Source organism: Trichoplusia ni, chromosome 10, assembly GCF_003590095.1.
Source record: "Trichoplusia ni isolate ovarian cell line Hi5 chromosome 10, tn1, whole genome shotgun sequence".
Classification (NCBI taxonomy): Eukaryota; Metazoa; Arthropoda; class Insecta; order Lepidoptera; family Noctuidae; genus Trichoplusia; species Trichoplusia ni.
This window is the reverse complement of record NC_039487.1, coordinates 6776689-6792557: the sequence shown is the minus strand read 5'-3', so window position 1 is coordinate 6792557 and position 15869 is coordinate 6776689. Positions and strand designations below refer to the sequence as shown.

At 32.7% G+C, this 15869-nt stretch overlaps 4 protein-coding genes across 5 annotated transcripts in view; 3 read left to right on the top strand and 1 right to left on the bottom strand.

Annotated features, from left to right (window-relative positions):
- The window catches only part of LOC113498075, a 60627-nt gene that overhangs the window by 16135 nt on the left and 28623 nt on the right, over positions 1-15869 (bottom strand). The gene's annotated exons all lie outside the window — the stretch shown is intronic.
- LOC113498077 lies at positions 1545-7056 on the top strand. The gene is made up of 2 exons (XM_026877985.1): positions 1545-2289; positions 6462-7056. The coding sequence occupies exons 1-2, from the start codon at positions 2115-2117 to the stop codon at positions 7040-7042; spliced, it is 756 nt and encodes a 251-aa protein (XP_026733786.1). The 5' UTR covers positions 1545-2114; the 3' UTR covers positions 7043-7056.
- LOC113498074 (ankyrin-3-like) overlaps positions 9899-15869 on the top strand; it is an 85312-nt gene continuing 79341 nt past the window's right edge. For both annotated transcript variants that reach the window (XR_003400955.1, XM_026877980.1), the window contains exon 1: positions 9899-11379. Coding sequence is in view for 1 of the 2 variants with exons in the window: in XM_026877980.1 (XP_026733781.1) it covers positions 11311-11379 (69 nt within the window). In the remaining variant the exon portion in view is untranslated. The remainder of the gene's footprint in view (positions 11380-15869) is intronic.
- Positions 12348-15627, top strand: LOC113498076. The gene is made up of 3 exons (XM_026877984.1): positions 12348-12572; positions 13377-13766; positions 14226-15627. Exons 1-3 carry the CDS (start codon positions 12407-12409, stop codon positions 14690-14692), a joined length of 1023 nt encoding a protein of 340 aa, XP_026733785.1. The 5' UTR covers positions 12348-12406; the 3' UTR covers positions 14693-15627.

The window sequence follows — 15869 nt, the reverse complement described above, 5'->3', positions numbered from 1 at the left end:
ATAAATTACAAGTGTGTCTTCCATTAGCATTGCTGTGAATTTGACTGCACGGATGGCCGAGCGGTTGAGGTCACTACGCCAAACCCACTAAGCGCCACGTGTCGCGGGTTCGATCCCCGTGTATCTGAATCTGGGTGTTACTTGAATGTTTGTGGAACCTCGTTAAATATAAAAATGCGTTATTTTGGCGATTGAGCCTGGGGAATCCCCAAATTAAATTATTATATAAATTTTATCAGGTTTTATTAAGGTATATATTCTATCTAAGGCAAACAAAATTATTCTATTTAGGTGTAATAAATACAATCTTATCTTTGCTTTCAAGTTTTATAAAATGAGATTTCTCAACGAGTCGCGTCATTTTAAAACGAGCTCGCTTCAAATGTACACCGTTTTAGTTTTATATTATACTGTCTTTCATTTAGATTGGTTTGATACCGTATGTTGTAATTTAATTGTTGTAACGAATAGCACGTGTGATTTATTTAGAAAACAGAGGTTTTGATAATATCGATGGCAGCAAAGTAGAAACGGACATCTACATTTTTATGAAAATGCTTTTTTTACAAAAATTAGCTTATATTAATCCTACCTACAAGTCAGTATTAATTTTTTTTCAAAATTCATTATAATAAAGAAAATTTGACACGTAAATGAAGACATCTACACTGGATTTTTAAAAAACATCGCAGTAGAAACGGACATTTGAATTTGTCCGCCTTTACTTCGGAGCTTTGACAGATGAATGAAACGTCAACAATGACATCAGTCAGTTGTCACATTCTAGCGCGTACCGGGTATGTTTTCGTGCGTTTTCGTGCGTACCTAATCGTTAACGTTTTGATCTCGTTTTTCCTCCTATAAGTAAAAATAAGACAGTAGTGTTTATGTTGCTAAATTTAAAATATTGTTCTGTGTTTCTTTTTTATTTTATTTCAGTTTGATATTTGCCTATCTGCCAATGATACCTTTGATAATAAATAAATCATAGTATTATATTGCGTTTTTATTTACAATAATATATTTTACGTGATTTGGTAACTAAATAAATGAGTTCAACTGATAGTAATAGATGGAGATAAGTTGTAGTTAACTCATTTATTGATAATGTATAAACTGTTAAATGCAAAGTAAATAAAGACATCTACAAAATTTGGTCAAAAAAAGGAGAATACTGTTTGCATGTTGCTTAGAAGATGTTCTATAAATATCCTTAAATGTATTACAGAAGATTATTATATTACTTTATTAGATATTTTAAATATTTTTCACACGTATAAACGGTTATCAGGCAGATGTCTTCTTCTACGTCAATGTTTTTTCAGAGTAAAAAAAGACATCTACATTATTTCAGTAAAACAACGATGTAGCGATAAAACCCTATTACACAATTCATAAAGAAGGTTATTTTAAAGCATCATAGAAAATTTCAGGTTAATCGGTTCATAAATCGCAAAATAACCACGCTTTTAAACTAAATCTGCTCTCCTGTAAAGTTGCGATTTTGTAGATGTCCGTTTCTACTTTGCTGCCCATCGATATAATCGTGGTACGATAATAGTGGATTCGAACCGGCACCACTCGGATAAGCCGATCAACAAACCTACCTACACCAGACTTAAATTATGTTTTTACGCTTGAAAATGACACCTGCGTCATAGAACTCAGCTAGTCAACAAAGACTACTCAGCATTTTAACTAAACTTCAAGGCAAATCGTGTTCAGAATAACGTGCGCAATATTGCATAAGGATTTCACAATATAGGTATCAATACAAGTTGTTTATCAAAACATTACCATTAGGTTCAAAATCAAATAAATCATTTAAATAAGTGCAGTAAAGTATTGTTTTATTTGCAATAACATTACGCAATACAACATGCAATCTGGGTGAGTTAAAGTCATCGACCGTCGTTCGGCAGGTGTGCGCGCAATACTGGCCTCTGATTGGTCGAGAGCCGAACGGAGAAACAGCCACGCAATATTGCCGCCATATTATGTTTCGAGTATAACACAGTTTGTGTTGCGACGCAGTTGCCAGTTGCGCATTCAACTTCAAGCGAGACGGATGTCGAATTAAATTAATTGATACTAAAAAATAAATTCAACAAAATATGGAAGGAAAATACGACTTGTTTACAAGAGTGAGTGATCGGAGGGACATAGTGGATTTTGTGAAGGAAGTCGAGAAATATCCGTGTTTGTATGACAAAACTTTACCGGAATACGCTAATAAGGTGCATAATCGCAGAGCATGGTCGACAATAGCGAAAAAGGCGAACAGTTCAAGTAAGTTTTTATTGAATGTGTTATTTTATTTTCTGGTTTAATAAGCAAAATAAAATTATTTTCTATAAGAATATGAGAGGGAAATAAGGGTATAAAAGTTATACTTTAGCATATTTATAATAAATTATTTACACAATAAATTGAAATTGATTTGAGTGCATAGGTATTTTAAAATAAGCTTGTTTTTTTTTGTAATTTTTCAAGGCAAGTTTTTTCAAATTAGATATTTTATTATTTCTTATTTGGCATTTTTAGGTTGTTATACTCCAATAAAAATGGATGATAATATAAATAATATTCTAATAAATAAAGTTTTAAGCACATAAACATTTTTTTTGAAATTAAATAGTTACAGGATAGTAGTTATTCAACAATTAAAATAAATAAAATCACTATAACTATTTTTTTAGGAGACACCTTTGGATTTGATTTTGGTAGGTCGGTTAAAAAATTGATTTAGGACACAATTATTTAAATTTTTCAATGAATAAACCCTATCGAAGTATCTATTAGAAAGCTAATGATTTAAAATGATTTTTTTTATAATAAGTAACTGCTTATTCTCCCTACGTCCAAAAACTACATTTATGCCTTGCCTGAAATTAATCAATTACAATTAGTAGATTTTTTTAATACTTGATTATCTGCCATGATTGTACCTTAATACATGTAATTAATCATTACAAAAATTACCATTTGATAATGAATTATATTATCAAAATAATATAATTAATTCTAGTTTAAATAGTCTGGGAACTATAAAGAAAGATATGTCATATTATATTTCCTTTTTTAATCTGCTGAAAAGTTATAAATTAGAAATATTTACTTATTTCAGTGCTAAAAGTTTTGTTATCATCTTTTTAAAACGAATCCTGTCCTAAGGTATTTAATCTTATAAAATCAACTCACGCGCACAAAGACACTCGGACTCATCTAGTTTGCATATCTCAATGCATTGCATAATATTTTGACAGAGATATTACGAAAAAATAATTGTTTAAAATAAATTGAATAATTGTAACGAAATAAAAGATGTTTGTGCATCCTTAATTCATAGATATAGGGGTGTCTAAATAAGGGAAATCTCTTAAAAAATCTTTAATAAAATAATTGAACTTACGTTAAAACAGTGGCAGAAATGGTTAATCAGATTAGACACAATTATGATAAACAGACTCGAATTGCATGTGAACGAGGTTACAAGACTAGGTATTTCCCCTTTAATTTGACCAGGTACACCACGTCTGTCCAAAAGGACCAAGTCCAAGGTGTCTGGCTTAGGTATATTTAGAGGCACGGGGTGTTATTAGTCGACGAGAGTTCGATCCTATCGGCGTGGGTTAAAGACACCTTTTCAAAAGAGACCCACAAAAAATCACCTTGTTTTTAGATAAATTGAAAAAGATAAAAATTGCCATGCATTACCTAGTACCGATCGAATGAGATCGACCTTAGGGGTTATGGTTTAGCCAGAGAGAGATTGGCACCGCTTGCTTTTCAGAGGAAGTGGAAATCCATTAGGATTTTCCCACCTAACCGAAAAAAAAGAGATCGAATACTGATCTGAACCTATCCATTGCTATTCGAAGAGTCTAAATCAATAAAGAACATAAAATGAATGGGCATTTGATGAATTTATTTCTTAAAATATAGTAAGTAGCATAAACCTTAAAACCTAAGCTCAATATTGTAAAGCTGAAGAGTTGAATAGTGAGTTGAGGAATTATGTTTGAACCTCAGCGACTGTTCCGATTTTTTAAAATCTTTCTCTGCTAGGGAGCCCATTTATTGAGAAAGGCTTTAGGATATACCATCACGCTGCCATAAACAGGAGCAGAGCAGTAATAAAATATTTACAAAAACAGGGAGAAGAAGTGTCTAAAACTATAAATCTAATTTGAATAATTCATATCTCATAGCCATTCGCGTAAAGTCGCGCGCAGCAGCTAGTCGGATTAAGCTGATTGGTGAACCTATCGCCCATTTAACAACCCTATTAAAAAGGAAACTGCCAAATGTCACCCATAGCTGACATTGTCTCTCTATCGTTTTCAAGTGGAAATGTAGATACATAAACTTCTTAGAATAGGGCTGTCATAATGCACTTTGAGATTTTGTTCCTTAGCTGTCGTCGTAGCTAAAGCTGCCTTGATCACTATAAATCATTAACGGTTGCCATGGTGTCTTTGATAGCTAATTTACTATCAGTTATAGCAACGATATGGGCTGATGATGATAATGATGATGATGATGATGATAATAATAGTAACTGCGCTTTTTGGTTAGTTTTGATAGTTGTGCGAATTTTAAGCCAAACATTTTAAGTTTTCGGAAAACCTTACCCAAGTTTTCACATCACTGGGAAATTAATTCTATATCGGGAAATTTAATTTTGTCATTTATAGGCACAATAAAATATAGATATCCAATAATACAATTAAATTAATCTTTTAAAGCTTTATATCGTTCCTTTTTAAACCAGAAAATAATGGATAGGATAAGTAATGGTTGCTAGCCGAGTAGCTGTTAATTGGAATTATATTAATTTGAAGAATCGTAAGCAACTCTTGGTTCCGTAATAATTGATATTTTTATAATTATCTATAATTATTATAGCTATAATTTCGTTCTGTTCTTCTAATATTTTCATTATATCTAAGCCTAAAAAGTCAATTATAGATTTAAATTTTATTATCGAATTAAAAGGTATTATAAAATGGTGTTATCCATTTCAATGTTGAACTCTAAAGTGACAAGCGTGTTTTGTTGATAACAGAATAATAATAAATTTTATTATTACATAATGATTGCTTGGTATTGCAAAATATGGTGCAATATTTAAAAAATAGGTTTTCTGATATTTTTGTTGCTGTCTTCTTCAGAAAATATTATGCAATATTGATTTACCCGTAAAAATACATAGTTTTCAGATTAACACGAAAATTGAAGATAGCTTTTATAATTTAAAAAAAAAATGAATTTTTGTCACAGTCATGTGGGTTAGGATAACTGAAGCACAGATAATTTTAAGATACGTAATATTTAAAATTTTCCTATATTTGGCACAGCCAAAAATATTGCTGCAATTCGTTTTTTGAGTTCAGTTAATTTTATCATTTGCGATTACCATGATATCAATGTAAACATCGCGGTTAGATGTTTTCTAATAAAATTAACACTTTAATGTTTTTTTTTAATATTTTGAGTGTACATAAACTATTAAATAAACATCATTAATGTTAAGCGGAACATAAAATTACATAAAAACGTTTTTTAAGTATTGCACCATATTGCGCAATATTAACCAATATTTATCCAATAACAAATATTATATCAACAAAACACGCTTGTCATTCTAGGGTTCAACATTCAAAATTAAATACCATATTACCTAGATAATAATTTTTAAACCTAAAATTGATAACGATAAAGTTTAGTAAAACATAAAATAACAAATTTTGTGTTAATAATTTGAAAAATGTTTGTACGGAACCGGTAATGATTCAGGTTAGCCAAAAAATACTTAATATCTTTATAGTGGCGACTAATAATGACACCTGATTATCTATTATATTGCTTTTAGACCGATATAATACTATTGAATGTTAATCGGTATTTTTTTGTAAACCGATTAATTTTCATTTTACTTCTGTAATTACATCTCCTTTGTATTTTTTTGCCCGATTGTACCAGGCAGAGGATTTTTTTTCTAAATTATATATTGTTTGGTCTTTTGGTTAAGCGATTGATGGCCTTGACTGCTGTTGTTGTTGGTTCGATTCCCATCCAACACAAATGTCAATGCGATGAGCAAGTTCATTTGATATGTCTGAACGTTTGTTTAGCACTAATTATACAAGCTTTGTTAAGTAAAACTAGATGGTGTTATGTGGGTTATTATATTTTATTATTAATTTGATGTCCAAATTGACTAACAATATATTTGAAAAATTATAACGTTACCTAAAGAAGAAACCATTTTATCTATAAATATCCTAAAAAGCTATGAAATCCATAAAAAATCCTCCAATAATTAACCACTCTTAAAGTCAACGCATGACATATTACATAAAAAAAAATCTTTTATAACGATGATTATTCAGGACTAGATTATTTTTAAGAAAACATCCAAAATCATGAAACTCATAGATCTATTTCTTCTATTACAGTACCAGATTGCCGAGACAAATGGCGGAAAATCCGAATATCCTTCATGAGGTCACTAAAACAGCAACAAAGCGACAAGCCTCCGATGAGACCCTACTACCTGACTGAAGAACTGCACTTCTTGAAACCCTTCATCAAAATACGGCCCAGAATACATGACGAAGGCAAAGAGATCAAGAAGACCAACGACACTCCATCAAAAGCAAATGGAACAGATATGGATGTCGATTCGCTATCAAAAAAAGAAATTATTTCTGACAGTGACTTATCAGACTGCTGTGACAGCGATCTGTTAGATGAAAGAGAAGTACATAGAATAGAACAACCAGTCAATGGTCATGCTAACAATACGAGCGTGATAAAATTAGCCAACAGCGTGACAGAAAATGGGCACTCGACAAAACGACAAAACAGTTGTAGGAACAGCTACAGTGATGATATTGAAGGGAATCCGAGGAAGATGTTCCTCTTAAGTCTCTTGCCAGATGTCGAGTCGTTGACAGAACAAGAAATGAGAATATTCCGACGAGAAGTCATAAATGTAGTTGATAACATAATAAACAGCCGGAGTATACGGAAATAAATATGTTTTTGTTATTTGTGGTTTTTTATTTAAGCCTTCAAAAACTGGGTCGACTTTAACTGACTAGACGATCAAAATGCTTCAATCATGTAGTTTTCAATTTTAAGAACCTTCAACTGTTTAATGACTTTGGTCATCTGGAAGACTAATAAGCGCCTTACTTAAAAACAATTAGCTTCATCCAGTTGCATTTAGGAAGAATTTCGTATTAATATTTAAACGTTCCGATGCCTTTTTATCCTGTTTGAAACTAGTATACTACTAATGGTTGTTTGGTAGGGGAGAATCCCTCGCAGCAGTGCGGTAACCATGCTAATTGGTCGTCTCCGGTGTAATGTATAACAGTGTGAAGTACCAAAAGATCACAAAGCCGATCTGTTGCCTTGATATTTTTTGAAGAGACGAATAATCAAAATTTATTTATTAAGAAGTTACGATGATGGGCAACCCTCTTTTACCTGCTTCCTGTGTGTTGTACGGGGAGAAAAAAAAAGTTTGGGTTCGACTTTTTCAAACTGATCTAAATATTTTTTCAATTATTCTTGAACTTAAGTATTCTTCCAAATCCATCTTAATTTTTCTTAAACATCATTGACAAATCTAGTTTCACAATAATATTGCTACTTGAAATCACCAAACAAGAGTGAGCCAACGTGGTTATCATAGATTTATATGGTGGTGATCAATGCTCAAACGTTCCTTCGATGTACTGCCAAGGTAGCCCATATTTATGCAGTCAATAAGAAAAGGAGTGAAATTGTGTAATGATATTAACATAATGTTGACAAGTGATTTTCTTAACAGCAACAAAATACCTAGATCTGATAGTGAACAGGTGTTTTATTCAATAATCTGTTTATCCATCTCTCAACTCTCTGCTCCCGGAAAGTCTATTTTTTGATATGTAGCGACTGCCTATATAACCTCCTTTAATTAGCCCAGTTGTCTGAACCTCATAATACTTGATGAGACTGGTTGAAAGATATACTGGCTTTTAAAAGAGGCTTGTAAAAATGCGATTAGTTTCCAATACAAAAGTCACAAATGTGATTGAGACAGCCCTAGCTTGTGGTTAAAAAAACTTATTTGAGACGTAATAACACAGCTGAAATAATAAAAAAAATACAAGTACAAATCAAAAGTAAAAAAGGACCAAAAGTAATTTATTCAAATTAGCCTTGCTGTTAATTAGCAACCAACTATCAACCGCTACCTAAGTGCTTTAGCTGTGGAGAAGAAACAGTAAAACACTCCTTTTTTACTACAGTCTTTTCATAACAATATTATATAAGTAGATAAAAAATACAATTATTAAGGGAGTGCTATTATGTACAAAGATCATAAGGAACCTCCCTGGAATGGTCATGACAATCTTCGACGGTTTCCAAGATTGTTTTACAAGCTTCGTTAAGTATATGATTTATTTTCACGATTGTTGCTGACTATGCAATTATTGTTTGTTAGGGTTCCGAACCCAATTAATGTAAAATTGGACCCCTGTTACTATGGCACCATACATACATGTACATCCGCATGTAGCTAGGCTATCTCTCATGAACTCTTTTAATTAGATAGTTGCAATTTTCACAGACTATATACTTCTATAACAAAAAATAACCAAAATATAAATCGGGGTTAAGGAATGATTGGTAACAGCATAAATATGATGGGTGATCTGTTTTTTTTGAAAAAATATTTTTCATTATCATTTTTAATCGATTAAAGTCATTTATCCTAATGTGTCTCAAGCAAGTTCGACTCGCACTTGCCCTGATTTTTTTTCAAACTGTTACGGATAGGTAGACATTAAACTAAGTCGTTAGTGCTAGAAAGCAAGTTGTTCTAGTATTTATGTAAGAGAAGGAAGACAAAGCAGTCCATAATGCAATAAAGGGTTTGTAGAGTGACCATGATTCTTTTAACTCCGCAGAGAAATTACATATCTTTATTTGATTTTAGAATTGCCATGAATTGAAATGCAATGTGAAAGGTGTAACATAAAATCTATACTAATATATAAAGCTGAAGAGTTTGTTTGTTCGTTTGTTTGTTTGTTTGTTTGAACGCGCTAATCTCAGGAACTAAGGGTCCAATTTGAAAAATTATTTTTGTGTTGAATAGACCATTAATCGAGGAAGGCTTTAGGGTATAAATCATCACGCTGCGACTAATAGGAGCGAAGATAGAATGGAAAATGTGAAAAAAACAGGGCAGGTATAAATCATAACTTATATCTTCCACCCACGGGGACGAAGTCGCGGGCAACAGCTAGTAAGGTATATAATATTCTGATAATTCCAGCGTAAATGATATATATTTAATCGTTCAGAACGAAAATAGGACATTATTCTATTGCAAGCAGCTTTATAACAATACAATAAAAAAAAACTTGTTTGGGAATAAAAAAGTTTTTTTACAGTCATATGTTCATGCCTTAATCAAATTTAAATAAATCGAATATATTAAATTCTCGTGTCACGGTGTACGTAATTCAAACTATTTTTCATATATGTATATTATTTCACCAATTTTATTCCCTATAATTAATTTGTATGGCAAAACAACGTTTATTTAGTAAAGCTAGTATTAGGTATACAATGAAGTTTATATGAAACCTACACCATTGCACGCGGGTTAACAAAAAACGTTTAAATTTCTTGCAATAATAGAGCAATATAATAAATATATCTAGATGTTTTGCTTTGCTCTATCCTAGTAATTGTACAGTTATCATATAAACTTAGCTGACATTTTTTTCGAGATTCAGACACCTTGTATTTTTCTCTAAACTTGGCTTTATTTTAAAGCACTTTTTTATTCTTTCGTTAGTTAATTCAGAAAAAAATATTTAAATTATTCAAGTAAATCGGGTATCAACAATAATATTAAATGCATGGTCACCCTACATCCTCGCATTAGTTTTCTGTGCTAACGTTCAAGGTGTCACTAACGAACGAGTTACATTGTGTCACCTTGTCTCTACCAGTGTTTAGTGCCATGACACCATCGTGGCACTTAGGTTTAGTGTCAAGTGAGATAGTGCTGTGATTGGGTACAAATTTGATTTTAACGACATTGAATATTGAATAGGTGGTTTTTCTACAAACGGTTTCATATAATTCCATATTTCTCTTAGTCTCGCTATTAGGTATAACGATGAAGACTTTACTGATTACCTTCACACTCTTGTTTTCTAATACTTTATAGAATTATCTTATTCGCCAACAAAACGCGTTAACTTTGGTCACAAAACGCCGCGTCAGCTCATGATTATGATTATAGACTCCGGTTGGGTAGAAAACTAGTCGGCGATCTCGATAAATACTCGTGATAATCTAATCCATTTCGTCCCTACTCTACGCTTTACCATGATAGAGATAAGAAGATGCTTAGTGGCGATTATATTTATTAAAACCCTAGAGAAAATAACGTTAATTGCGATCACCTAATTAAAGTAATTGCACCAATGTTTTAAGAATTGAGGGTGTTTTAAACCATGTCAGAGTGCCACGGTTCCACAACCTTAATTTACTAGACGTGGTCGTACAAAAAACCCTACGATAAAAACGAAGAAAGAAAGCGTACTTAAAGATATAAATAGTCAATCTACATTATTTATTATTCAGTTATAGATAAAGCATTTTATTATCACTTCTAAATGCAATAACATTATGATCTCATCTCAAATAAACAGTCTGTTAGATAAATGTGAATTGATCGTAAAAATGTTATTTGGTTTACGGCTAAAATGACTTTGAGTGATGTCTTACAGCGATAAAACTGATTAGATTTTTGCAGTTCAGTCAGTAAAAAACATCGAAATAGTATTCAGAAACTTTTTTCAAAATCAAGTAGAGTCGCTCGGCCCAAGCTATGATTGTAAATTGTAACTGATTTATGTAAACTAGAAGCAAAATAAGGGAACAGGTAGTAAATTGAGGTTATTTTGTATTTTAACTAACTGAGACTTGCGTTTTCTCTCGAAATTTTAGTGATTTATTTAAGAAAATAGTGATTTCGATCTTATCTTTCTGAGATTATAGCATTTAACTCAGACAAAATAACATAGAAAGAAACCCTCTTCCGCTTAAACCTTTCCCCTTGGTAGGTTTAAAATTGAAATTTTTTAGTATACCAATGTTTTAAAAATTATGTTTCATAGATGTTGAATTTCTTTTAAAGAATACATTAACAGCTATCTTCTAATGCATTTATCTAGAGATGAGTTAAGTGATGAACTAAGTTCTAGACTGTGAGTGAGTCTTAAAATGCTGATAGACTTCAGCCTGATCGGAGCGTCAATACTCATCACGAGGTACAGCGGGTTCCGGCGAAGGGTAAGCAGTCCTTTTTAGTTACATTAAGGTCTATTTTTGTTTGTTCTGTATTATTAATTATTATTGCATTTAAAAAAAGAGTCAAAGCTCTTATTTTTGTCGTGTTAAGGTTCACATTTGTTTAAAACCATACTGAATCTGTTTTAGTAATAAACAAGATTTTAAGGGTTTATAGATTGACATGAATATTTTACGAAGCTCCTTTAAAAAGCTATTTGATCATTGGAGTTTTCTAGTTTCATTAGATTGAGCTGAATACTCACTTCCTAAAGAAAGTTTCAGAGAACTTGTTGAATTTATTCGGCAATCGTCTAACAAGGAAACTAATCTAAATTCAAGCAATATAATAATATTATTATTATTTATTATGATACCATTACGCAAATAACGTCTATAAAATTATATCATGCATATTTAAATGACTTTAAACTCCTAAATATTAAACCATCTACTTAAACTTTGCAAAATATTATATACGTGTTGCGCATTGTAGCAATATTGCTATGAAATCGCTAAAGTGTCGCAGCTTGGTTCGATGGTCAGCGGTTTGTACGCTCCTAGTTCCCAAGCAATGACAAACACCCAATATTATTGAGCGAAAACGATTCAACACGAGGCGACACAGCGGGAATCGCTCCTACTGCGACCATTGTTACTACCCAGCTGACCGATACCCTGATATAACCACGAATGAACCAAACATGATAGTTTCGCAAACAATCGTTTACATTACTTTTTAACTATAGAAATAAAGTACGAAAGCGTTGTGCCAAAGCGCAATGTATCCATGCGCAGGGTGAATGTGAATGTTACTCAATAAACAGCGGATTAAAGCGGCGAGGCGTGTCGTGTTGAAAGGGGAGCGTTGAGCGAATAGGACAGCGATATATAGTAGCGGTCTGGCGAGCGGCGCACGGGAAGGGCGCGGGCGGCGCGCGGCCGCGGACCGCACCCGCCGTCGCGCCAGTTCCGCGTCGCGCGTCGCTAGCAGCGCCCGTCCTCGCTCCCGCACTCGCGCCCGCTCGACATGAAGTCCACCAAAGTCAAGGGAGCCCGAACCAAGAACATGGACAAGCTCATCGCAGCCGTCCAAGCGAGAGAATGCCTGTGGGACAAGAGCTACCGAGGACATCGGAACAGGTTCAAGTTGGAGAGGTATTGGAACGAGGTGGCGGCTGAAGTCGGGACTACGAGTGAGTAGCGATTGCGTTTCTCTGTGAAGGTTAACGTCCGAGCGAGTTTGTGTAGCTGGGTATAGATCGCTTCATGTTGCGTTTGTTTTTGTATCGCGCACGAATCGCCGAGCCGCGGCCGATCGGATGCCGACCGGACACGAGTTGTATGGATATGACGACTATTGTGAGTTATGTATTAATGCAGATTGCAGGCGACGCTCGTTAATCTTCAGAGTAATTAGATCGTATGGTACTGCTATTATTTGTGACTGGTGTGTTTAGTTTAGTTACGCTTGTTATGTTCAGATGAAATATCAGAGATGTTGTTTTGATCTTACAGTTACAGTTGAAATTGAGGTAGCTTGAAAGGCCGACAGTTTTTTTTTATTAGAAATCATAGGACATTTTTATAAATGTCCTACATGTTTCAAATTGAAAATTTATATGTAAAACCTAATTATTGGTTGGTGCACATTTGAATAATATGGTTCTGGGCCGCGTAAAAAACTTCCTCAAAACATTTCTGGGCTAGGTAACCAAGCATCATTTTATATATTTTGGGGTATATTAGGGTTTTCGCCTAAATTTCCGATGCCCTAATTAATTTTGAGATCTGAGGACAATTGTTATTTAGTTCAATCTTTCTTCGGCGTGGATAGTACAATAGCATTTAAAAAACCAATTAAATATTGTTTTATAAAAAGTTGAAGATATCAATGATTTTTATAGTAGTCTATTTAGTCAACTAAGCTAATAGTGTTATTTAGTAATTCTGGCACCAAATAAAAACCAAAGAAATAAAAACAAGTCCAAAATTTCCAGGTTTGAACTGCAGAAAGAAGTGGAAGAATCTAAAAGATCAATGCCGAAAAGAAATGAAGAAAAATCCGACGGATTCCGACTGGCCTCACTTTCCAAAGCTCAAGTTCATCCACCATCAGTTCTTGGCTGAAGAGGAAGAAGGGGACGAGGATACCACAGACGAAGTCTTCAACTCCTTGGACGAGTCCATCAAGCAACCCAAACTTGGTTATACCATGAGGAAGAAGCTCCTCATGAATAAACGTAGAACCATAGATGTTGATATGAATAAGTTGATTGATTTAGTTCGAGTTAGAGATATCATTTGGAACAGATCTCTTAAAGGACACCATAATTGGTATAAACTTGACGAGAGCTGGAAGGAAATTGCGCAGGAATTGAATTGTACACGTAAGTTATCTTTTAAAGGTATCATTTTTTATGATTTGACTTGTTTGGTTTCTCATGCCTTTTGTATTTGAGCTCGTTTTTACTTTTAACTTTACAGTTTTCTTCTATATATTAAACTCTTCATTGTTGAAAAGTAATTAATTTCACTAAATACATCAGAGATTTTATCGGTTATCCTTCTCACACTCATTATTCTTTCCGGAATTCTACAGTTTGATATTACAAGAAAAGAATGTAAGATAAAGAAAAAATCTAATCAATAAGAGTATACATTGAACACAACAATATTAGTGCACTTTTTACGTTAAAACACTCAACAAAATTTCGCTCACAAAAAATAGCATTTATGGTCACATTAGGTTAGAGTGAATCGATCTTACTGACATAATGCATTCATCATATACAAGTGTGAAAAGATAACATGAAAAATTACTAACCACAAATTATTTCTCATTCAAGGTGACGAAGCAAGACTCAAATGGAAATACCTAAGAGACCAAGCCCGAAAAGAGGTCCGAAAACAAGATTCCGAATGGGAATTCCTTACCAAACTGCAATTCTTAACTAACCAGTTTAACGATTACGAAGGCAATGAGAACAATGATGATTCCTTTAATCCTGATCAAGATTTTGATGCAGATCAAAGTACCAGTTATTATATTGAACAACCTGCAACAGTCAGTGTTAAAGAGGACGATTTTGATGAATTTGAAACAAAACCTATTATTATGGAGACAGATTTCTATGACGATGATGATGAAGCACAAAGAAGTATTGTACCTACACCTGGAGAACCTCTGAAAGATGAGGATATTGGCTTCTTTAATAGCCTTATACCTCATGTTAAGAAGTTAGGGCCAGCGAAGAAGTTGATGTTAAGGATGAAGATTCAAGAACTAGTTTATAACACGGTTTATAATCAATAGGTTGAAGAACAAGTTCGTTGCTTCTTGATAATTAAATAAGACCTCTGTCAGAGAGATTACTTTTGAATTAATGTGGATTAATATTTTGGGGAATGCAACTCGCGGGGTTTTAGATGTGTCTCGACGAAACCTGATCGTATTACGAATGGTCTTTCTGTGTTTGTAAATAAACAGCTTTCATCGATTTTAGTATCAGTGGAAAAAAATGCGTACATTAAATAAATAAAAATACATAATTACCGTAAATCACAATTATAGAAAATAAGTAGAAAGTTTTAATAGAGAAGAGTAATTTTGTTTTTGGATAAAAAAAATCATAAAAAAGAAAGATTTCTGCATTAATTCAATTCTTGTTTCACAAATATTCAAGTTACATGCTCAAGACACATTATTAGACACAATATGATCAGAGGATTACTTGTATTAAGTTTATGAATATTTTTATTATTAGATATCTTTTGTATATATTTTTCTTCTTTTTCTATGGTTGATGTACAACCTGGTGTCAGTGTCTGACATGTCTTCACACATGATTCAAGATTTCTTAGGAGACGAAATCCATCACAATGTTTTTCTTCACCGTTCTTAGTAAGTGATAATTACTGTAATACACACATTTCGAAAAGACACTGGTAAGTGTCGGGATTCAAACATGCGATCTTTGACTTTGCAGTCCAGCGGTCTTACAACAAGACTATTACTACTATAATTATTAGTTTTGTTAAAAGATATATTATAGAGGATTCAGTATGAACAGAAAGTTATAATCTATTCACAAAATGTTAAGTAATAAAACTAGAAAAAATATATCGGTCAAGGTTCAAATAAGAACCTTATTCATTTGTGTTAAGGTATTATTTATAACACACATGTATGTTTAATATGGTACCGAAAATATGGTATTTGAAAAAGATCTTCAGAAAAATTAAGACTGATTTGTTTTTGTTTTTTATGGTTCACTTTGATAGAAGAAGCAGTTGTATAATTCTTACAAATAATATTCGAGCTTCTAGGCAAATAAATATTAATGTAATCATCATAATAGAGTTTAAAATATTAACTTGAATATGCATAATAAATTGATCTTTACTTTTTTGTTTTAAGGTTAAAAATAGTATTTAGTTTATTTATAAGGATGTTATACGGAAGGAGCAGATAAAAAAATATGTATTAATGC